Source organism: Chiloscyllium plagiosum, unplaced genomic scaffold (assembly GCF_037043375.1).
Source record: "Chiloscyllium plagiosum isolate Xiang-an unplaced genomic scaffold, Cpla_swu_hap1 HiC_scaffold_4, whole genome shotgun sequence".
Lineage (NCBI taxonomy): Eukaryota > Metazoa > Chordata > Chondrichthyes > Orectolobiformes > Hemiscylliidae > Chiloscyllium > Chiloscyllium plagiosum.
Genome location: NW_028270142.1, coordinates 50,813,980 through 50,839,355, shown reverse-complemented (window position 1 = coordinate 50,839,355; position 25,376 = coordinate 50,813,980). Strand labels below are relative to the sequence as shown.

The 25,376-nt window shown below is 41.2% G+C and overlaps 1 protein-coding gene across 4 annotated transcripts in view; it reads right to left on the bottom strand.

The window, feature by feature from the left end:
• ofcc1 (orofacial cleft 1 candidate 1) overlaps positions 1–25,376 on the bottom strand; it is a 308,134-nt gene that overhangs the window by 249,043 nt on the left and 33,715 nt on the right. For all 4 annotated transcript variants that reach the window (XM_087986250.1, XM_087986251.1, XM_043689352.2 and 1 more), the window contains exons 5-6: positions 6,504–6,593; positions 444–607 (exon numbers count right to left, since the gene is read on the bottom strand). In XM_087986250.1, coding sequence (XP_087842376.1) covers positions 444–607; positions 6,504–6,593 — 254 coding nt within the window. The remainder of the gene's footprint in view (positions 1–443; positions 608–6,503; positions 6,594–25,376) is intronic.

Sequence of the window (25,376 nt, the reverse complement as noted above, 5' to 3'; positions counted from 1 at the left end):
CACTATTAGTCCCCTTTCTTTTATCCTAGTAAACTGTACAAATGCAAATAATTCTTGCTGGTCTATAATGCTATTGACTGAAAGTACTTTCAGCTATTTTATATTCTCAATAAAAAGATTATTCACTGGAGTTCTTATAGAAGAAAATAAACAAAAAAGAGTTTATTAGTGGATCGCTCTATTCAAATTTTCTCAATATTTTTCAATGAGTGCACCACCAATCCTTAATTCCAAATGATCCACATCCGTAATTCATAATTAAATTTGCAGCAAAAATACAGTCATGCAATAAAACAAGCAATATACTAAATTGATATTTTTAAGGTAAGTTGCAACAGTCATTTGAAAATGGCAAGAATTATTTTGTTGTGGGGTGCTGAGAGATGACAGCACAATAACAGAGAGGGCTGAAATGACATTGTTATTTAGTTCTTAGCTCTGACCTGTTCCAGTGAAAGGCTGCCAACCATAATCACGTCATCTTGTACGCTCTCCTCGAACTGTTCAACATAAGGAGGGATCGTCTCACTCTCCACCTCCTGCCGCAGGCCCAATATATTGCTGTGAACTCCAGTGCTTTCACGCCCCATGCAAGCTCCAGTGGTTTCTGTCATTAGATACATGGAAAGTGCTCCTGAACACGTTACACCATGGCTTCTTTATGAATTTGACCTTTAGTTAGAGCGCTAGCCTCAAGAGCTCCACGTATTTAAAACAACCATTACATTTTCCCCTGTTAAATTCTTCACACAAAGTGCATTACATTGTACAAGATAGTTATGAAGTGATGTGGACTTGTTCTACGAATACAGGGGAGTAGAAATAAGCATTCTCTGAATAGACAGCAGAATCCTCGATAAAACTGGGTTTAAAATTCACCTAAGAGGCTGAAATATTTTAAGGGGCATTGTTATCTCTCAAAAGTCACTGTACAATTCTTCCCTCTGTTTACAGATATTCATAATATAAAAATACAGGTCATGATTTAGACTACACAAAGACAGCAATCTCAGAGCTCTGTTTGGTTGTGACATGTATTGCCATGGACATGGATAGAAAGCTGTAGGGCGGTGGACAGCAGCTATTATTGATATTGATTCCTCCTGCGCTGCTTCTAGGTACTCCTGTCAGAAGATTTGCTATCATGGATTTTTAACGAGCTCATTCTGGAGCAAATAGTGTGTGAGGTCCAAGAGGTGAAGCCACACTGGATCTGGTGCTTGATAATGAACCAGGCCAGGTCTTTGATTTAGTTGTAGGTGAGCACTTTGGAGAGAGTGACCATAATTTTGTTACGTTGTGTTTAGCGATGGAAAGGGATAGGTACAAGCCACAGGTCAAGAGTTATCGATGGGGCAAGCGCAATTATAATGCGATTAGGCAAGAATTAGGACACAGAATGGGGTAGCAAAATGCAGGGGATGCAGACAATGGAAATGTGGAGCTGGTTTAAGGAACAGATATTGCATGTCCTTGATAGGTATGTCCCTGTCTGGCAGGGAGGAAGTGATAAGGTAAGGGAACCGTGGATTACTACACAAATTGCATCTCTTGTTAAAAAGAAGAAGGAGGCTTATGTGTTGATGAGGCAAGATGGTACAGATGAGGCGATGGAGAGTTACAGATCAGCTAGGAAGGATTTAAAGAGAGAGTTAAGAAAAGCAAAGAGAGGACATGAGCAGTCTTTGGCAAATAGAATAAAGCAGAACCTCAAAGTTTTCTATAGGTATGTGAGGAATAAAAGGATGATTAGAGTAGGAATAGGGCCAGTCAAAACAGAAGTGGGGAGTTGAATGTGGACCCTGTGGAGTTTGGAGTGGTGCTAAACGAACATTTCTCATCGGTTTTCACTCAGGAAAAGGAGAATATTGTAGAGGAGAAGAATGAGGTACAAGATATTAGACTAGAAAGGATCGAGGTTAGTTACGCACAGGTGTTATCAATTCTAGAAGGAGTGAAAGTAGACAAGTCCCCTGGGCCGGATGGGATTTATCCGAGGATTCTCTGGGAAGCTAGGGAGGAGATAGCAGAGCCCTTGGCTTTGATATTTGAGTCATCATTGTCTATAGGTTTAGTACCAAAGGACTGGAGAATTGCAAATGTTGTGCCCTTGTTCAAGAAGGGCAGTAGAGATGACCCAGGTAATCATAGATCAGTAAGCCTTACGTCTATTGTAGGAATGGTTTTGGAAAGGATTATAAGAGATAAGATTTATAATCATGTCGCAAGTAACAATTTGATTTCAGATAGTCAACATGGTTTCGTCAAGGGCAGGTCATGTCTCACAAACATCATTGAGTTTTTTGAGAAGGTGACCAAGCATGTAGATGAGGGTAGGGAAGTTGACATGATATAGATGGACTTCAGTAAAGCCTTTGATAAGGTTTCACATGGCAGGTTGTTGGAGAAAATGCAGAGGAATGGAATTGAGGGTGAGTTAGCAGTTTGGATTAGAAACTGGCTTTCTGAAAGAAGGCAGTGAGTGGTGCTTGATGGAAAATATTCAGCCTGGAGTATGGTTACTAGTGGTGTACCACACGGATCTGTTTTGGGAACACTGCTGTTTGTCATTTTTATAAATGACTTAGACGCAGGCATCGTGGATGGATTAGTACATTTGCAGACGACACTAAAGTCGGTGGAGTAGTGGACAGTTTGGAAGAATGTTACAGGTTGCAGGGGGACTTGGATAAACTGCAGAATTGGGCTGAGAGTTGGCAAATGGAGGTCAATGCAACTAAATGTGAGGTGATGCACTTTGGGAAGAATAACAGGAAGGCAGAGCACTGGGTCAATGGAAAGATTCTTGGTAGTGTGGATGTGCAGAGGGATCTTGGAGTCCATGTACATAGATTTCTGAAAGTTGCCATCCAGGTGGATAGTGCTGTTAAGAAGGCATACAGTGTATTAGGTTTCATTCATAGAGGGATTGAGTTCCAGGGCCGCAATATCATGCTGCAACTATACAAAACGCTGGTGCGGCCACACTTGAAATATTATGTACAGTTCTGGTCCCCATTTTTCAGGAAGGATGTGGAAGCATTGGAAAAGGTGCAGAGGAGATTTACCAGGATGTTGCCTGATCTGAAGGGAAGGTCTTATGAGGAAATGCTGAGACACTTGTGTCTGTTCTCATTGGAAAGAAGAAAGCTAAGAGGGGATTTGATAGAGACATACAAGATGATCAGAGGATTAGATAGGGTAGACAATGAAAATCTTCTTCCTAGGAAGATGACGTCAGCTTGTACGAGAGGGCATAAGTACAAATTGAGGGGTGATAGATTTAAGACAGATGTCAGAGGCAGGTTTTTTATGCAGAGAGTGGTAAGGGTATGGAATGCTCTACCTGCTAATGTAGTCAACTCAGCCACATTAGGGAGATTCAAACAATCCTTAGATAAGCACATGGATGATTTTGGGATAGTGTAGGGGGACAAGCTGAGAATAGTTCACAGGTCGGCGTAACATCGAGGGCCGAAGGGCCTGTTCTGCGCTGTATTGTTCTATGTTCTATAGGTGACTGGCAACTTGCCTACCTAAACCTCATGACTACACCCTTTGGTAAACTTTGTTGTTTTCTAAGTTACTGTTCAATTTGTTAGGATCTTCTGCCTTCCTGACCATCAGAAGATGTGAAATATTCACACCATACCAATCAAAACTCTTGCTTCCAGTCAAAATCCTAGGGTATGGCTACTGGTGTGCACAACCAGCTACTTGAACTCAGTAGGGAGTGTTGGATAATTGTGGAACACTGGTGGTCCCTACACACACTCCTCTTGATGTGATTCTGTGGCTAAGTGGGAGGTGAAGCGTACTAACTCCCACAAATACCTCATGTTTGCTTACTTACTGATGTACCATTTATTTCATGCATTCTTATTTCATGTTGAAGCAATGCCGGGTCCCAGTTAGATTTTGTATCCCTTACTTATTCAGAATAAATACAGGATTTGTACTTGAGCTGATCAGTGGAAAATAAAAGTTTTCTAAGACAGATAAACAGAAGGCATCTCCAATCCTTGGATGGGATAGAACTTGCCAGGACACTGCCATCAACATAGCTTTCTTAACCACGAGATTCATAGTCTTCACCACTACCCACCTAAATAAACTTGAGGAGCATGAGACCAGTGTGGTACACATTGCCGGTGTGACTGATTCCAATAGACATGGCAAAGCAAGCAAAGGATTGCCCCTCTGAAGAACTGATAGATTTCTGCAGTGCAGCTTTAATATAAAATACTTCAAATGAGAGGTTATGGATGCTGCTTCTCCTGAAATCATCCAATGACACCAAGCTTTAAATGGTTTCCCGACCATGGTATGCTTTAACAGGTGCAACCAGCTCACTGGCACATTTCAAGAACAAGTTGGAGGATGATTACTGCAACAAACTGTCACATCTAACCTCATTGTAAAAGGACTTTGAGCTTCTTAAACAACAGGCTGCTGAGCTCCTGAACTACAGCAGAATAAAAGCACACTGGCAATGACAATTTAATGCTCTGTGTTCATGATCTTTAAGCTGCTTTTTCCTAAAATATCCAATGACACCGATCAAGTAAAATTGGCCGAATGTTTTCATGCATTTGATTCTGATGAAAAGCCATGTACCATGCCTCCACAATCTAAAGCTAAATCGTATTGCAAGATGTCAAACACAAGCTGTTATTCTGTCACATTATTTGTATTTATACGAGAAATGGATTTCAGAGAAAGTAATTGTCTGATAGTCTTTGAAATGAGCTCAACGCAGCATCTGGCATAATATCAAAATATAATTCTTTTTCAGATTACAGGATTATGACCTTCTTCCATTTCCTTTCCCAAGCACCCATCAAAAACAAAAAAAAGGTGAATGATTTGTCAGCAACAATATTACAAATCCAACCTCCAATTATATAAGATTTTGAACTTGCATGTGATGGAACGCAGTTTTATGACCAAATCTAAATACAGTACAGTACACCTATAAGGAATCATTTACACTGGAGGTGATTTTTACCAGTTGAAATATTCCCTGAACAAAGGAATACCAAAGAATAAAACACTAACGACCTTATCCTTCCTTCATTATAGAATGATACCTCTTTTACCTGCCATGGTTCCATCGGTAACATTCTTATCTCGGAGTCAGAAAATGATGTTCCCACCCCACTCTACTACAATTGTGATGGAGCACTTAGGACTCTCTTCCCCTAAGAGGTACCGATTCTTTTGCTCAGCATTTTCCTATCATGTTGATCCCTGCTCTTTGGCAAGGGGTTGCACAGAGAAATTCACTAAACCTCACCCCTATACAGTTTCCCTGAGATTTATTTACACCTAATTAGAGGTAAGTCATGTCTTTAGCCCTTGAAAGCTCCAGAAACTGGCATCACTGTGTTATGCTGAATTTATACAAGACCACAGTTGGAATATTGTATACAATTCTAGGCTCCACAATATAGCAAATGACTTGAATGCATTGGAGAGAGTGCAGAAGTGGCTTATGGCAATAGATCAAGGGATGAGAAAGTTCAGTTCTGAGAATTGATTGGAGTGACCAGGTTGGAAAGTGGCTAAGAGAAGATCTGACAAAAGTTTTCAAAATCATGAGCGGTCTGGTAAGGGCCAATAGGGTGAAATTGTTCTCATTTGCAAAGTTTTGAGAATGAGATGGTACAGATTTAAAGTGATATGCAAATGTAGGAAAAGTGATTTGAGAGAAAGCTATTTCTTACATGGAGTGATTTGGATTTGAAATGCACTGTCTGGATGTGTGGTGGAGACATGAGATGGGACTTACTATCATCTGTAAAATTAAGGTCAGCCAAAACCTGCCATAACTCACACCAACTTCCTTCACCATCATCCATGGATTCCCAGTCAAGCATATCTTGATTATAAAATTCTCCTCTTGGTTTTCCAGTTCTTCCTTGTCCTCAACCCTTCTGAACTCAGTAATCATTTCAAACCCACAATCTACCAGGATATCTGAACTCAACAATTAGCACCTCCTGGGCATCCCAGTTTTAATTCGTCCATAATTAGTGGCAATGCCTTCAGCTGCCTGGATCTTAAGCTCTAGAATATGTTTACTAGACCTCCCTAGCCCTCTCTGACATTCCTAACTATGACACTCTTTAAAACTACCATAATTGAACATCTGTCCAAATATTTCCTGTGATTTTTCTATCATATTTTGTTTTACATTGCCCCTGTGAAGCATTTCTGGACATTTGATTGTGTTAAAGGGTGCTACGTATATTGAAGTTGGTTTTGTTTGGACCACCGTTTTTGTGTTTGTGGTTATGTCTTACTTGCATCACATTTACACACATCATACAGTGCACTGAGTTGCACATGAGGAGTCAATACACAAGAGTTGGAACTTGGAAAGGAAAACCTATAAAGATTATTTTGAACTGATTGTAAGATGCATGCGTGGCATTGCTTTTTGTTTTAAACAGTTCATATCATAAGAAGCTTGCAGGGTGAACTGTCAGCCAAGATTCTACCTGGTATGCCTTCCTCCAGGCTTCCTTCTTCATCTTCCAGAAGCTTCAGTAGTTTTAGATAGAAGTCCATGTCATCATTCTTGTCTGGTGCTGAAGAGCAAAAATAAATTAGCAAAGAACCCTTTGCAATAACCTGTGCCTCACCCCCCTGACTCCATCCTCCCCCAGCCCCCATGTATATCTGCCACATTTGTTTTCACCCACGTCAAACATAGTCTGATTTTATCTTCACTATTACTAAAGACACAATACTAATGGGAATTCTTTGCCCTGGAGTTCAAATGTGTTATGATTATAGACAGTTTAATGTTGCAAAATTTTAATACCTGCATTCTTCTAAAGCATGCCAGCACTGTGCTCAAAAAGTCAACACTGGAGCTGAGGTAAGTCATTCTTCCTGGATGTTTTGCGTGCACATGTTTTAAAAAAAGGTTATTTTTTCAAAAATAATTGGCATTGTAGCCCTGCGATAATGTTATCAGATCCTCAAAGCATTCCTGGATAAAAGGAGTTTGCAACACCACAAAGAACTGTCTAGCATCGAGTGACCAATGTAATATTTAAGCAGGATTAAATTTAATTTAATTGTCCAGCCCATAATTCAGGGGACCTGAAGAGGAAAATTGCCCCACAGAAGCAGTCATGCTCCCCCAAACATTTTAAGTGACACAGTAGAAATTAATTTATATCACCTTTTATTTACTAAAGTGCATTCATGATCCAAACGCACAATTCAGCATTAATTGCAACAAATTATAGAATCAAGATGCACATAATTAGGCTGTCATCATACATAGGTCATGATTTGAGTTCTTTAATTAGAATGAGAAGCCGCCATATATCTTCATATTCAATATAGGATGATGTAATCATACACTTGTATTTCAAACCTGTTGTTGCTCGTGTAATGCACAACCATTTTTACTTGTGGGTGCACAATATTTAATAGACATGACAGGCTGGGAAGTTACCCTCAGGGCATTTTTGTACTTAATAATGGACAGAGGAAGTATACTAATGAAATCGAATACCTCTGGAAAATGTGCAATAAATTATGCTATCAGGAAAGAGATGGAAAAATGAAAGACATGTCCTTTTGGCAGAGCCCATTGGTAGCAGTATATAGAAAAACAGTGCAGCAAACTTTGATTTATGCAAATCACTCTCAGAACCTCAATTTATTGTTTGTTACGAGAAGTACAACAACTGATATGGTAGTACAAAATGACCACAGAGAAGAAACCATTTTCTTCTAAGTTTTAAAAGGACTGTGAGCAAAGCATGGAAACTGCAGCATGATGGTGTAGAAGTCACCCACTAATTATTAAACCTAGTTAACTACAATTATTCAAACTTATTACATGGTTACATAGTCTTTAAAACAAAGCACAGCTATTTAACTATTACCGTAAATGACAGCTTCTAATGCATCTACTAGTTTCACTATATTACTTAATTTAATATTACTTGCCACTATCCAACTCATTTCAGATTGCCATTTTGGTCCATCATAAACATTACAGAACTGGATGAAGAGTCAGGATTGTGTAGCCTTACTTTCCCAACAAGACCAGAGCAGCATGCAGCGCCATCCTGATAGAACATGGATTCAGCATGGATATTTTTCTCGTGCAGGAGGAGATTTATGCGACACCCTGCTTTTTCTACAGCTGATCTGGGGATGCTTGATTCCAATTCTTGGCACCGCAGACTGAAAACAATCCCAGCATGTGGAACAATTTCCAGCCATATAAATTAAAATATATATCAATGGCCTTTAATGTTTAGTTTCATTTTGTTGCACAGTCAAAAGATTTTTCGATGGCCATGCCTGTGCACATCTTAAAGGGATGGCAGTTTGTGCACAGTGCGTTTGTCACCTGCGGAGCACTTTTTATATTGTAATATGGCTATGCATCCACACGGTTAGAAAGTAAGAAACAAGTTGCTGTTCTTTCCTCTGCCAATTACTGCATTCTGCTGTGATATGAGTCTGAACCTCATCATGCAAGGCATTTTAATCCCAATTCCAAAATGTGTTTTTTTTAGAAGAGGACTTTAAAAGGCAATACAGAGACAAAATAACTATAGGTGTAAATTGAGGAGAATTCTGTGTTGGACCAATGGGGTATAACACCTAAAGTCTCAAAGAAACTGAAGAGACTGATCTGTGATGTCTTGTGCTACAAAAACACAAGGGGCTGTCAACCACTTCTCAACAACAAGCCACTTCCTATACCCCCTAACTGTGGACACGTTGTGCATTTTCCCTTTGAAGAGTGCACACAGAAATGGGTTAAAAAAAAAACAGCTTCAACTCTACTGCAGTCTACTAGTAGGACTGAATGTTCTCATGTGCACCAGCCTGTGTTTGAGCTCTAGTATGTTGTGAAGGTCACCTGTCAGAAAACTATCCACTAATTAACCCAATGTGTCAGTTTAAGAACATTCTTTCAATCCTAGTCATGCAAAGGGGCTTTATAAAATCAGGACTGAGGACCTTCAATCAGCTTACAAGACCAAGAATCTCAAAAATTAACAACACAACTAGCCACCTTTACTGTAACGGGATGGGACCATTCGCCACACAGATTCTCCGCCGACGATTAGCCACCGCCCATTGGCCACTGAAGATGATTCGCCACCACAAATAAGTTGTATTTTTTGAATATTGATGGTAGCGTTTACTTGTTTTAATAACCATTTATTTTTGTTAATAGATTTTTTAAAAATTCAACAACATTTAAAATGTTAGAGAACAAGCATATCTAAACTATATAAAATTGTCGATATATTGGTTTAGATAGTGTTTGTGTTGCATTGTTCTTGAATACGGTAAAAGAGATTGTTTGGAATATCTGAGAGGAATAGCGCACAACTATCAAATGAACTAAAATTTCATCGTTTAATATTAATGTGCGACTTTACTGCCATTATAAAGATTTTAAAAACATATTTCCTTTTTCTGGTTAAAGTTTGTAACTCATTTTTATATATAAACCAATAAAATTATATTTATTTTACCTCTTTTTTATCAATATGTAGCATGTAGTTGTATAAATAAAGGGGACTGAGAAGTATGAAAGAACAGGCGGGAGGAAAACAATCAGTACATATATATATTTCTGGTGGCGAGTAGTCTCCAGAGGTCAAACGACCGCAATGGAGAAATGCTGATGGCGAACGGGCAGTGGCTAATCATCAGCGGTGAGTCTGCCGTGGCGAATTGTCACCAACCCTACTGTAATGGCAGTTATGTTCAACTATCTGCTATTCACAAATACTTCAGAGATTGATCATATATCATATTTAAAAATTTTAATCTTTTTGGATTCACCTCTTATTTCTAATCTGTGTGCATGTGCAGGGTCAAGAATCCTGCTGTGTCCTATCAAGACACTACTGACTCAGACCTTGAGGATGGGAGCAACTTGATTTGCTGATTTAATTTATAAGTTTGAGGTAGAGCTTACTTTACATTTTTCAAATGGCTGGTCGAGCAATTAAAATGGCCAGTCCGACATTGATCTTTAATAATGCAGAGCAAGTTTTCAGGGAAAGGTCACAAGATTGGCTCCCTCTTGCCTGAGAAAAGTGCCACTGGTCATGAGGCAACAAAAAAAAAAGGCCACCTTAAGTGGGTACCGGTTGGTATACTGACAAAATTTCCATCCCCTCAGGAAACAGGCTGGACACATGAACCTGAAACTTGAAAGGCTCAATCAGCTTGCTTTTGACCAGTGGGTACCAGCACTTTTACAGAGATTTATAAACGCCTCAATGGAAAAACTTTCCATGAGTAGTGTAACAATTCCATTCCGATAAGAATCCACCTCAAGGAACAAATTGTGACTGGGTCGAGACAGGCATCCACACTGGCCGATGATTATGAGCTGATCCACAAGCCACTGTTTGAAACCCTCTCCTGGTCATCCCCTACCAACTGGAAAGGAGAGGGTGAGAGGGAACTGAGCACCCATGATAGACAGGGAAATGCTGGGAGCCCTCCTCAAGGCAGAAAGGATGCTGTTGAGAAGAATGATGAGGTCAAGAAGCCTGCCTGTGGCCATATGGGAAAAAACCAGGAGAATTCCCCGGGGCAGACGCAGCCTGTCTAGAGTATGGGAGCCAGTCAGACGGCATAGCTGACCAGGCCGCAGCTGTGACCAGACTGTCGTTGCAAATACCCGCAAAGGTACTCCTAAGAGTGTGGATGAGATTAAACAAATCCCTGACAGTTACTGAGAATTTGTCTCGAAAGGAACAGGAGCAACATTTCCACAGGGTGAGGTGATCAAGTGTGCAGTGATACTAAGGAATACCAGGACTAGCCAAACTCTACTGCTGCAAAAAAGCATGGCCTTCCTGCCAAAGACAGCGGTAAGTGCCAAGGTGCTGGCAAAAGTGATTAAAGATGGGTACATGCTCATCTCTTTTTACCGGGTAAATCTGGAGTGCAGCCTGCTGTCAGGACCAGTGGCTATGAGACTCATACCTAGTTTGCCTGTGGTCAGGACCGGTCTATTCAATAGCAACAACCTGCAGGATCAGAGGTCATATCATCCCCTGTTGTCTCTGCGAAGCCTATTGACGTCTCATAGAATCAAACTCAGGTCTCTGGCACTGTGAGGCAGCAGTACTAACCACTGAGCCAACATGCCATCCCAAAAAAGTTTTCTATTTAACTTAAGTTCAGGGACACCAAACAACTACAGGAGAAAGTGCTTGAGCTGACCATGTTGTCATACAGTCCATGGCCAGGCAAGCTCAGCTAGTGGGACTGAGCTTGCACTGCGAGCAGAAGACCCTGTAGTCTGCTTCTCTGAAACCTTTTCCTAGAGTCTAGAAGTCCCCAAGGAGGTAAGAACTTCATTGGTAGCAGCCCAGCAAGCTGACCCACTGCTACAAAGCCCAGCTCAGACTGCTCACACTGAAGCTGGGGCTGAAGCTGCTCCTGAATGTTACTCTCGTAAAATGAGGTGCTGATGTGGAAATAGAGACCCTCTCATAAACCTGCAAACGAGGTGGGGACAGTGATCTGCCAGGTGGTGGTGCTGCTGAGGTACCGTGGGGAAATATTATGGCTAGCGCACAAACCTCCAGTACCTGAGCACAAAACCCACACCTGCACTGTCTGATGCTTTAACTGGTCCCAGCTCAATAAGGATGTAGTGAGACTTTACAGAACCTGTCACAGTTGCCAGCTTGTGGGAAAACCCCAACCTGCAATAAAACCTGCGCCGATGATCCCTGCGCTGGCATTCGGGGAACCACCTAACAAGGTGTTACTGAGCCATGCCCAAACAAAATGGAACTATTAGTATAACCTTGCCAGCTTGAATGTCGCTAACCAGAGGCTGTTCCAGAGAACCATACTGTCTAAAACAGTGGAATAAAGGGCTCTTGCCCGAAACATCAATTCTCCTGCTCCTCAGATGCTGCCTGACCTGCTGTGCTTTTCCAGCAGCACACTCTTAACTCTTGTCTAAAACAGTGGCAACTGAATTGCACCAATTCTTCACTTGGTACAGCCTGCCCTTAAAGATCCAATTGGTTCAGGGCTCAGATTTCACATCCAAAATATTCCAGGAAGTTCTCAATAACCTGGGTGTGACCCAGTGGAAGTCTTCAGTCTCTCACCTGCGGTCACAGGGGGTGCTGGAATGGCATTATCAGACTCTAAAAACATCAGGATATACTGCCATGAGTATCCCCATGACGAGAATAAAGAATGGGACCTTCTGTTTTTTACTAGAGGGAACTGACCAAATGAGTCCACTGGGTTCACACTATTTGGATTAGTTTACAGGCATCAATGGTACAATCCCCTATTGTACCATGGCGTTGGGGAAACAGACTAGAGAAACCGGAAGCCCTCATTCAGACAAGAGTGACCTAGTCACAAAAGGCGAGTTCGCTAGGACTCTAGTTACCTATCTAGGGCACATGATGGCTCAAGGGTGAATACTGCCCAGGTCTGCATAGATATAAGCAATAGTACCTCATTCCCACAATAAACAGAAACTCATAACGTTGCAGGAAATGTGTGTGTTCTACTGCATGTTTGTCCCATACCTCAGTACAGTGGCTGCACTACTGACAGGCCTACGACAGAAAATAGCAATGGTAGTATCGACTGAGGAATGCCAAACTGCTTTTGAAATGCTGAAGGCCATTCTAATGAGTGAGCCTCTACTTGAAACTGCAAATTTTGAACAAACATTTAAAGTAGCCAGCAATGTGAGTACACCTGATTAGGGCTCCTTCAGGAAAACAAATCCAGAGTAGGGACCCCAGTTGGGTACTTCTCCAACCAACTAAACAAATATCAAAGCTGATACTCCACTGCAAAGAAAGAAGCCCTCAATGCGTGACTGGCTCTTAAACACATTGAGATTTAGATTAGATTCCGAACAGGATGGAAACAGGCCCTTTGGCCCAACAAGTCCACACCAATCCTCTGAAGTCTAACCCACCCAGACCCACTCCTCTACCCTAGATTTACCCTGACTAATGCACCTGAACACTATGGGCAATTTAGCATAGCCAATTAATCTAACCTGCACATCTTTGGATTGTGGGAAGAAACTAGAGCACCCAGGGGATACCCACACAAATATGGGGAGGATATGCAAATTCCACACAGTCAGTTGCCCGAAGTGGGAATCAAACTCGGGTCCCTGGCACTGTGAGGCAGCAGTGCTAACCACTGAGCCACCGTGCTACCCAAAATGGGTACATAGTTTATATTGACCACAACCCATTAATTTTGTGGAAATGTTTAAGACCCAAAGGCTGGACTATTCCAATGAAGGGGATTTCCTTAACTGCACCCACTTAAAAGTCAACCACATTACCAAGAAATTAAATGTAATTGCAGACACCCTATCCACAACTCAAAACAGTCCAGTTAGGATTGAAAAGATAATATTGACTGAGGCTTTTGTTGGATAAATTCAACACTTTTTCAATGAAATTAAAATAAATCGGATTTCTTCAAAGCAAATATTACAATGACAGGTCGGACCTCAAAATATTAAGGGTGTTTTAGGTCTTAATTCGAAAAATGTCTTTTTTTTAAAAAAGAGGACTGCAAGAGAGACAAAATAACTGCAGCTTTTAATTATTTGAAATGCTTTGTTGGACCAATAGGATGTAACACTTAAAAGTGTCACATAAAGTCCAAACAGACTGGACTGTGACTGCTTGTGACTACAAAGATAACAAGGGGCTAATAACCCACTTACTCAACAGCAAGCCACCCCCTGTGGATTATATCCCAAACTGCAGATATACTTCGTAATGAAGAAAGGCTAGACAGGCTAGGTCAGTATCCTCTGGAGTTTAGAAGAGTCAGAGGTGACCTAACTGAAACATACAATGTTCTGAGGAGACATGAGCAGGTGTAAGTGGAAAGGATGCTATCTTGTGGGTGAATCTGGAAGTAGGGGTCATAGTTTAAAAATAAGCGGACACCCATTCAAGACAAAGAGATGAGTTTTTTTATTTCTCTCAGATGGTTGTGAGTCATTGGAATTCCTTTTGACAAGAGGTAGTGGATGCGGAAGCTTTAAGCATTTTTAAAGCTGAGGTAGATAGATTCTTGATTTCCAAAGGGATAAAAGATTATCAGAGAGATTATGCAGAAATGTAGGGTTGAGGTTAAAGTCAAATCTGATCATATTTTGTGAGTGGTACAGCAGGGTCAAAGGGCTAATTCTCTCATTCCATGTTTGTATATTTGTACGTTTGTTCATAATGTTCCCTTTGAAGCATGTACAGAATCAGAGTTTAGATTACTTACAGTGTGGAAATAGGCCCTTCAGCCCTACATGTCCACACCGATCCTCCAAAGAACAACCCACCCATACGCATTCCCCTACACTTACCCCTTCACCTAACACTATGGGCAATTTAGCATGGACAATTCACCTAACCTGCACATTTTGTTCGGATTGTGGGAGGAAACCGGAGCACCCGGAGGAAACCCATGCAGACACGTGGAGAATGTGCAAACTCCAAACAGACAGTTGCATGAGGCGGGAATTGAACCCGGGTCTCTGGCACTGTGAGGTAGCAGTGCTAACAACTAAGCCACCGTGCCGCCCAGTTAATAAAAGGAATCAGGGCAAAGGAATTTTATTCAGCCTACAAAACCAAGAATGTCAAATATCAACAATCAACTACTACTGTCAACACAATGGATCATCTCCATTGTAATAGCTATAACATTCAATTATCTGTTCTTCCCAAATAATTCACAGACTATTCAGGTATCTTTTTTTAATGTTTATCCTTTTGAACTAAGCTCTTATTTAATCTGTGTTATGTTACCAAGTCTTCTCATGTTCAGTGGTTAATAACCTCACTCTTTATATGAATTCAAGAAAGCTAGCTCCATCTAAAGTTAAAAAGCCAGTTTCAACTCTGTTGGCATGTATTGATGGGACTGAATGTTCTCACATCAGTCTGGATTCAAACTTCAGTGTGTCAACTGAAAAGCTACCCCTCGGGATCCCTGTGTTGCAGGTGAAGGTACTCACTCACTCACTCTACATGCTAGAAGCCAGCTAGCTAGCAGCAATGCAAAAGAAAGTCTCTTTCTCGCTCCAAATGCTGCAACATAGTTAATAAAAGGAATCAAGGCAAAGGAATTTCTTTCAGCCTACAAAACCAAGAATGTCAAATATCAATAATCAACTACTACTGTCAATGCAATGCAATCAATGCAATCGTCTCCATTGTAATAGCCACAACATTCAACTATCTGTTCTTCCCAAATAATTCACAGACTGTTCAGGTATCTTTTTTTTAATGTTTATCTTTTTGAACTCAGCTCTTATTTAATCTGTATTATGTTACCAAGTCATCTCATGTTCAGTGGTTAATAAACTCACTCTTTATATGAACTCAAGACAGCTGGCTCCATCTAAAAAGTAGGTTCTTTTGGATCAGGAAAAAAATTGCAACCAATTGTTTGAGTGGGTGAATAAAGTGGGCGAAGTTCAGCTTTTCTCATCTAGGAGTTTACAAAAAAGCCAATCGAACTGCAAATGCTTGAAATCAGAAACAAAAACAGAAATTGTTGGAAAGTTGTTAGATGCTGTCAGACCTGCTGAGTTTTTCCAGTTTTTGTTTCTAGAAGTTTACAGTTTGGGGTTTCTGACCAGATCCATAATGAATTGGGGAGTCCTGCCTCAGATCTGATCACCAGAGTTTTTAAGCTAATTATTCTTTGTCATGTCTCAGGAAAGCCATTTTTTTCTTCCAAATTTCAACGTCTGCAAGTTGCAGCTGCTTTTCAATGACCTCAGCCTGTATTTCTGAAAATCAAAATCAGCCAGAGAGCAATGTTACTTAGAAGAAGCGTAATCAGTATCATTAAACAGCAAATCAGATTTTCTGTTTGTCTTAAAGAAATCATCTTATTAGATCCTATGAATTAGTCAAAATCCTCTTAATGTTCAGAAATTTCTCAGAAGATTTATCGGTTTTGTTCTCAGCCTGAAAGAATGAGATGGTGGTTAATTGATGCGACAAGAATTAAAATTTGGGCCAATTTCATTCATTTTTAATGCCACGGTTTTCTAAAACACCATCTAACAGCCTCGAGAAAATGGTCAAAGAGTTTCATATGAAGACATCAAACACCTCAGTTTAATTTAAAACATGAAATGAATCCAATCATCAGTTTAGCTTAACATTAAATATATTAATATCAGACTACTAACACATAGCATGTTTTCAGTTATCTCACACATCTGAAGTGGCACATTGGAAATACACTTTCAGCATTAACTTTTAATAAGAAAACAAGTTATGATCCTAAAACCGTAAAAGTAGGCTAGACCACAAACGGTCATTCCCACCTCATTAAAGTGATTTGAAGAGAATATAATGACAAGAAATTACATACTTAATTCACACTCATCTTCTGTGCTGACCTCTATCCTACACTGCCTTGGGTCTATTCCCTCATACATCTGTAGGTCAAAGTAATTTCTGCTGTATTCATTTCCTGTGGAAAGCACATGAAGTAAGGGTCACTGATTATTAGAAGCACATGAACCAAAATGTTAATTCTGAAACTGACACCAGTACAGCATGTCAGTTTTGCTACCTTGTAAGTTTTAGATTCTGTACTTAATGATTCTCACACTGCGTTCAAACTTAGTGCCCCACTTAGCAAAACAGGAACAGTCGGAGAAGACAATCTTTGAAAGCAGATCATAACTTGCAGGATGGAAATAAAAAGCCTCAAAGATGAGAAGGCTGAAAGGTTTGGTATATTCCTGCAGTTTTTTTTCCAAGTAATTTTCTAACATCAATGATTTTCAGTAGAATCTATACCATTCCATTTGCACCTTATTGGTGTCTTTCACTGGCTTCATGGTCATTCAGTATTATTTCATAGGACACATTATTTTACTGGCAACGGTTTTCTCTGTGGCCTCAACAATTTCACCCTGAATTTATCAGAGATCAACCTGTCTTTGGACAAGAGTCCTCTCGCCATTCTACAGACCCCTTCGCCCACCTCCAAACCTCTCCCTCCACCTGGACCCCTCCTCTGGCCTTTTACCTGCATTTGACCTGTTCATTGAGAACTGTGGACGTGACATTGGTCGCCTCAATTGCTCTGCCTCTCTCATTCGTTACCCTGTATCTCCCCATGAACTGACAGCACTCCATGCTCTCAGATCCAACCCTGACTTTGTAGTTAAGGCTGACAACATGGATGGTGCTGTTGTTGTCTGGCGGACTGACCTCTCCATTGCAGAGGCTGAGCACCAGCTCTCAGATACCTCCCCCACCTCCCCCTGGACCATGACCCAACAAAGGAACATCAGGCTACTGTGTCCACAATGGTCACTAACCTCATTTTATCTAGTGATCCCTCCCCTTCACTGCCTCCAAACTCATAGACCCCCAGCTCCATACAGCTCACTTCTATCTCCTTCCCAAAATCCATAACAGGACTGCCCAGGCATAACCATTGTTTCTGCCTGCTCCTGCCCCACTGGATTCATCTCTTCCTAGTTGGACTCAATTTTTGTCTCCCCAGTCCCTTCCCATTTACATCTGCGGTTCCTCTGACACTTTATTTCTGTTTCAGAATTTCCAGTTTGCAGGCTCCAGCCGCTTCTTCTCCACCATGGATGTGCAACTCCTTTACACATGCATCCCCCACCAGATGGTCTCAGGGCTCTCCGCTCCTTCCTGGAATAAAGATCTGAAATGACCCACTCACCTCCTCTGCCTGGCCCAGCATGTCCTCACCCTCAACAACTTCTCTTCTAACTCCTCTCACTCTCTTAAGTTTGTACGGGTGGCCATGGGTACCCACATAGGCCCGAGAAATGCCTGTTTCTTCATGGGGTATTCCTTGTTCCAGTCCTATTCCAGCCAGCACCCACAACTCTTTCACCAGTATGTTGATGATATCATCAGTGCTACTTCCCTCTCTCATTCGGAATTGGAAAGGTTTTTCAAACTCACTTCCAATTTCCACTCATCCTCACCTTCACCTTCACCTGGTCCATGTCTGATTCCTCCCTTCCCTTCCTTGACACCTCTGTTTCCATTTCTATGGAGAGCTTGGCCACCAATATCCACTATAAAATTCACCAACTCCCACAGTTACCTAGATTATACATCCTCACACCCTGCTTCCTGGAAAGACTGTATTCCATTCTCCCAGTTCCTCAGTCTCAGTTGCATCTGTTCTGATGATACCAACATCAACATGGGGATCTTTGAAATGTCTGCCTTCTTCCCCAACCAAGGATTCCGCAGCGCTATTTGGCAGGGCCCTCAATCCAGTCCAATCAATCATCCGGACTTCAGCCCTCACTCCATCTCTTCCCTTCCACAACAATGACAGGGTCTGCATTGTCTTCACCTACCATCCCACCAGCATCTATATCCAGAGGAACATTAGTTGGCATTACCACCACCTCCAGTTGGAAGCCATCACCAAATATATTCCTCTACTCTCCCCTTCCTTGTCCACCTTCCGCAAGGACCATTCCCTCCAGTCGCCCAGGTTCACTCCTCCTTCCCTCCCAACAACCTCCCACAGCTACATGGCACTTTATCCTGCAATCACAGAAGATGGAACATCAGTCCATTTCCTTCCTCCCTCCTCAGTATCCAAGTGCCCAAATATACCTTCCAGGTGAAGCAGAACTTTACCTGCACTTCACTTAATCTAGTCTACTGCATTAATTGACAATGTGATCTCATCTACACTGGGGAACTGAAGCATAGACTGGTTTACTGATAGTTCACAGACTACGTTCTGTCCACAAAAAAAGACCCTATGCTTCCAGTTGCCTGCTACTTAAACATACCACCTTGTTCCATGGCTAACATCTCTGTCTCAGACTTGCTACAGTGCTCCAGCAAAGCTCAGCGCAAACTGGAAGAACAGCAATTCATTTTCCGCTTTGGAACTCTACAGCCTCTGGTCTCAATATAGAGTTCAACAATTTTAGGGCATATGGTACCTTCTCCCATGTCCTTACCCCAACCCTCCAGCATCCCCCCCCCCCCCTCTCCCCCACCACCATACACCAGGATTTGCTATCACATGGTCTTCCATTACACACAACCCATTGTTAGCTACAACAGTCCCCATTAGCAGCTATTCATTCTCCTCAGCTGACTGTTGGCAACTCCTTTATCTAACTGTTCTTCTCTCTCTTTGGGCTCTATCTTCATGTATCATTTACTTATTACTCCCCTCTTCCCATCCTATCTTCTGTATAAAAAGCAACTTTTCCATAACTGCCTCAGTTCTGCGGAAGAGTCACTGGACCCAAAATATTAACTCAGATTTTTTTTTTAATCCACAGATGCTGCCAGCCCTGCTGAGCTTTTCCAGCATTTGTATTTTTGCTTCAACTTTATTTTCACTGGAAGTAATGTTTCCTGCATATGAGCACTTTACATTTGAAGTGAATGAGCTTCATGATTCGTGCATTCACTTTGTAATGGGCCCAGCTCTGCCAGACACCGCAACCAGAATTCCATCAAAATCCAAGCACAGTCTGACAAATGAATGGACCTGAGTCTCAGAATATTACAAACAACTACTTAGCCACTGAAAAGGTGATTTTGGTCCAGAATAGATTTTAATCTTTAAAACCACAAAAGACTGCTTTGTATCTGCAGTGCAACCATTATCTTTGTGGTTTAAAATATCTTGACCTTTCTGACTATGCTGAAATACAATTTAACTGATCACTTGAAGCTTATATAATGGAAGAACTACAACTGAAATCGTGCAGCTTGGGACACTATTGATCAGCTCTGCACTTAGGCTGTACCTGGTTTCTTTACAAATATCATTCCAATATTACATTTCCCATTGTGTCCATGGCATGCCTCTGATATTAACTGGCTGCTGGAGAGATCTGAGCTCAATTTAGCATTTACCATGCTGCAGATCTCAAAACACTTCTCAATCTGATCACGCAAGCACTGAGCTGGGAGAGCAGCATGACGACATTGAGTCACCACGCTGGTGTCCCCTGGTTGCCTAGAGACATGCAGGGGCAGATCAAAGACAAATTTGGATTGTCAGGCCAGTAGCACTGTATTGGTTGGTGTTAACAGTGGATCAAAAACACAGCAGAACTTTTAAAATTATGCGGCAAAGTTATTGTTTCCGAAAGGGCTCTTTGAGCAAATTGAGAGGGAAAAAAGTGGTCCCTGGGTCGACCAGGGCATGTAAGTATAATTTCCAAACTGTGACCTCTAAATATTGTACAAAAGCAGGTAGATGTAAACAACCACCAATTTTCACATATCAATAGCGCTTTTGAAGGTAAAGTGCATCAAATCTGTTATCCCACACAGCTGCATTCTGGACTCCAGTCACAAAATACATAGCAGCAGTAAATAAGGGTTGTAGAAGTCACGTTGCTATCAGGACTCAATAAAGAAAAACAAACCGAAAATCCAAATGTTTTTAAAACTTCATTTCTATATCTGTCAACGAGTAACAAGTGCTTCAGAGAGGCCAGGCGGCTAAATCCAGCTGGGAACTCCTTCAGTCTGTGTTCTAATCAAAGGCTTATGTACTGTAATAACACCACTAAGCTATTACATCTAGCACTGCTGTTCTTCCCAGTAGGAAACAACCCTTGCTGTCTCTGCTGCAAAACAAAACAGTCTGCTCTCCTAACGGCAGCCCTGCATACTTGCATTCAATTAAAACACCACTTATGTCTTCACCATATGCTGAGTGCTCACGTTACTGACTTAAGGATGGAGTGGCTTTTAATGCACACGCAATCGTTCATATTTTCTTTTAAGTACCATTTTGTATCTTTAATGGGAATTAATTATGTTAAAAATTAATGTTAACTTTTCAAAAAATTTCTATTTCCTAATGGGAGCTTTAAAAATGCATCGTGAGATCATTGCATTTGAACAGTTCTGCATTGAATTCTCAGCTTAGATACAGGCCATTCAGTCCAATACTGTCTTCTTCCACCTAGCTGTTTGAAATTTCTCTCCGTCACTCCAGGTTAACATAAGATGTGCTAATGGTCCTGCAAAAGCAATACAGAGAGCAATTTCAACCATTATTGTTGAACACATACACACGCTACCCACAGCAAATTTAAGACTTTGCGTATAAAATAACTCATTTGTTAATGAGGCTGTTTTCATGAACTAACAGGTAAATGCAGGAAACCCAACAATGGGGTGGACTGACTGGGTGCAATTGTAATTTTGTAAAAATGTTTGGAATGTACAAATAGTAGCAAAAACCTAGGAATATTTTTAAGTGTTCGAAAAGTTAACACAAAACTAAAACAAAATTTGGAGTCAAAGGACAATTTACATTCCTAACAACAGCCTGATTGAAGGCAAAACTGATTTGTCATCAAGATATTTTGACCAAATATCCTGGAATAGTGCACCTTTAGAGAACACACTACAGCAATGTAAGCAATTCTGAGACCAACTTTGGGGTCACCAAGAATCTATTCTGGTATCATATATTGGTGAAAGCAAATTTTCTCTTGCTTTGTGGGACATGCAATGTTTTGGTGCAGATGTCTTTCAGATAATCTTTCTGAAATTCTCCATCTCTTCAATTGTTTTTGTTACAAAAATATTTTGCATTGGTCCTATTAGTAATCTGGGTGGTCTTCTCCACACTATCAACGCTCTAAGAAGTGCAATTGCATGGGTGCAGTGAAATTGACTTAATGAGAACATTGTGGATTGAAACAGCATACATTCTGGAATGGAGCTGTTGTCTGCATTAAGTAACGTGTTCTTGCAAGATTTAAAGGTCAATAGCAGCATCATGGGCCAGGCAGCAGAAGAAGGTTTCTCCACCGCAAATGAGAAATTTGGTTGTCTTGGGAAAAGCGTCAAATGCATCTGATGCATGACACTTGGCGATCCTGGTTTCACAGAAGCTGATGGAAAAGTGAGGTTGCAGGTAGCAGGGTGACATTTTTCTAACACTGACAGGAAGTTGATCCAAAGAATAAAAGCAACAGTAGAAAATGGAGGAAGGCAACAGTGCCAATTCCAAAGCCTGGCATTTTGTTTTATTCATTCAGGGAACGTGGGTGTCACTGGTTGGGCCAACAGCCATTGCCCATTCAGAGATGCCAATTCTAGTAAAAGTCCTACACACAATATCAGAATTGTTGCTTTATATTGTTAGTGCCTTAATTGTGAGTTGCATACAGAAATTTAGGCTTTATAGCATTGGATGTCTGACAAAGTAACAGAGGAATTGGATGAGAGCTGTATAGTTGATATTATGCATCAGTATTTTAAAACATATTTAATAAAGTACCATAAATTAGGCTGGTTAAGAAAATTGAAATTCATGTAAAAAATAAAGCAACATAAGAGATAGAAAATGTACTGTGCTGAACGACTGTTGTTTTAACTGCAGTGAAATAGAGAACAGAGTTCGTCAATGGTCAAAATTAGGACCCTTTACTTTTTGATGTACTTTAATGACTTGGACTTCAAGTTACAGAGAACAGTTTTGGAATTTGTAGATGGTACAGAACAGGGATCAAAATAGTAGGACACAGCCAATCTACTGAAATGGCAGCAGGATGGGAAGGGGGAGATATATTGCAGATAAAACACATGGCAGGTGGATACATTTTGGTAGGAAGAAAGGAAAGACAAGGCAAGGTTAACATTCGAATTTTAAAGGGTGTGCAAGAAGAGTGAGAACCGATTGTGCTTGTGCACAAATCTTTGAAGAAGGTGGAACAGGTTTTGCTTAAAAAAAAAGACAGCTAGTAATGTACATTGGATCATGGGTTTTTAAATTGGAGACAGAGAACAAAATCCAGCGACTTAAGCCAAACCGATCTAAAACACTAGCGCAGCACGAGTTGGAAGAATGCGTCCAATCAGTCAACGACCCGTCCCACCCCAGTTATACTCCCTTCCACCCTCTTCCATCAGCAGAAGATTTAAAAGTTTGAATACATGTACAAACAGATTCCCGAACAGCTTCTTCCCCACTGTTATCAGACTTTTGAATGGGCCTCTTAAACATGAATGTTGATCTCTTTCTGATTTGGAGATGCCGGTGTTGGACTGGGGTGTACAAAGATAAAAATCACACAACACCAGGTTATAGTCCAACAGGTTTAATTGGAAGCACACTAGCCTTTGGAGCATCGCTCCTTCATCAGGTGGTAGTGGAGGGCTCAATCCTAACACACAGAATTTATAGCAAAAATTTACAGTGTGATGTAATTGAAATTATACATTGAAAAATTGATTGTCTGTTAAGCCTTTCATCTGTTTGAATACAGTGATAGTTTCACTTCTTTCATGTGTAAATCACAAAACCTTTTTTTAAAAAGTTGCATTTTCAGGTTAGCTGTTAACAATAGTGATAGCTAGACAATATGTTGAAGGTGTTGGCCCCCTGTGTTCTCTGTCTATGCCATGATGTTTAGATTGATTCTAATCTAAAAAGTGAGATAACATGAATTCATGCAGTTTTTGAGCTCAGAGTTCTACATGAATGCATGCAGTTTTTGAGCAAAGTACCATGTAACCCTGCAAGTTCAAATTCACCCCACAAAATATATATGTGCATGTGGGTCTTTGTCTGTGTCTGTCTGGGTTGGGGGTTGTGAGTGTGAGAAAGTGTATGTGTGTGTGTGTGTAGTGAGTGCAGAGTGTCTTAAGTCTGTGAGGGGGTGCATGTGTGAGTGTGGGAGTGTGTGTGTCTGTAAGGATGTGTGCGGGTGTCTGTGTGCGCGTCTGTGTATATGTGTGTCTGTGTGTATTTGTGTATAGGTTTGTGTGTGTGTAGGAGTATCTGTGTGCATGTATAGTGCAGTAGTGGTCACCTGTAATGTGACATGAACCCAAAGTCCCGGTTGAGGCCCTCCCTATGGGTACCGAACTTAGCTATCCGCCTCTGCTCGGCCACTTTTCTCTGCTGCCTGTCCCGAAGTCCACCTTGGGTCACCTGAAGGTCCGAGGCCAAATGGCCTGGACCACTGAAGTGTTCCCCAACTGGGAGGGAACACTCCTGTCTGATGATTGTCGTGCGGTGCCCATTCATCTGTTGTAGCCTTTGCTCGGTTTCCCCAATGTACCATGCCTCCGGGCATCCTTGCCTGCAACGTTTCAGGTAGACAACGTTGGCTGAGTCACATGAGTACCTGCCATGTACAAGGTGGGAGGTGTCCCCATGAGTAATGGTGGTACCTATGCCCACACTCTGACATGTCTTGCAGCGCCTACCGTGACAGGGTTATATGGAGTTGTCCTGAGAGCCGGGCAGCTTGCTACGAACAACAATCTGTTTGAGGTTTGGCGGTTGTTTAAAGGCAAGTAGTGGAGGTGTGGGGAAGGTCTTGGTAAGGTGCTCATCATCATTGATAATGTGTTGCAGGTCACGAAGAACATGGCCTTCTCAACAGCTATAACACTGTTACCTGCACTCAGTTCTGTTACCCTGAGGCACTTGTATGGTATGATCTCCTTTAAGCAATAAAGCAACAGTTTGGTACAGGTGACAGTAATAAATCAAATTAATTTTTTTTAAAAAGTCAAATCACATTTTATAAAAGGGACATGAAAACTTTGGAGACAGTACAGAACAGACTTACTAGAATAGCTCCAGGAAATGAGGGATTAAAATTACATGGATAGACTGCAGAACCATTGGATTGTTCTCCTTAGAGTGAATTTGTTATAAGTATTTGAAATAATGCAATGGTTATATAGAGTAAATAAGGAGAAACTGGTCAATGGCTGGTGGCTCGTTAACTTTAGCTAACAGATCTAAAGTGAATGGCAAAATAACCAGAGGTAACACGAGGAAATATATTTTACGCAGTGGTTAGGACTTAGGGTGTAGGTTTGCTCGCTGAGCTGTAGGTTTGATATCCAGATGTTTCATTACCTGGCTAGGTAACATCATCAGTGACGATCTCCAAGTGAAGCGAAGCTGGTGTCTCCTGCTTTCTATTTATATCTTTCTACTGGATGGGGTTCCTGGGGTTTGTGGTGATGTCATTTCCTGTTCGTTTTCTGAGGGGTTGATAGATGGTATCTAGATCTATGTGTTTGTTTATGGCAGTGTGGTTAGAGTGCCAGGCCTCTAGGAATTCTCTGGCATGTCTTTGCTTAGCCTGTCCCAGGATAAATGTGTTGTCCCAGTCGAAATGGTGGTTTTTTTCATCCGTGTGTAGGGCTACGAGGGAGAGAGGGTTGTGTCTTTTTGTGGCTAGCTGGTGTTCGTGTATCCTGGTAGCTAACTTTCTTCCTGTTTGTCCTACGTTGTGTTTGTGGCAGTCCTTGCATGGAATTTTGTAGATGATGTTGGTTTTGTCCATGGGTTGTACT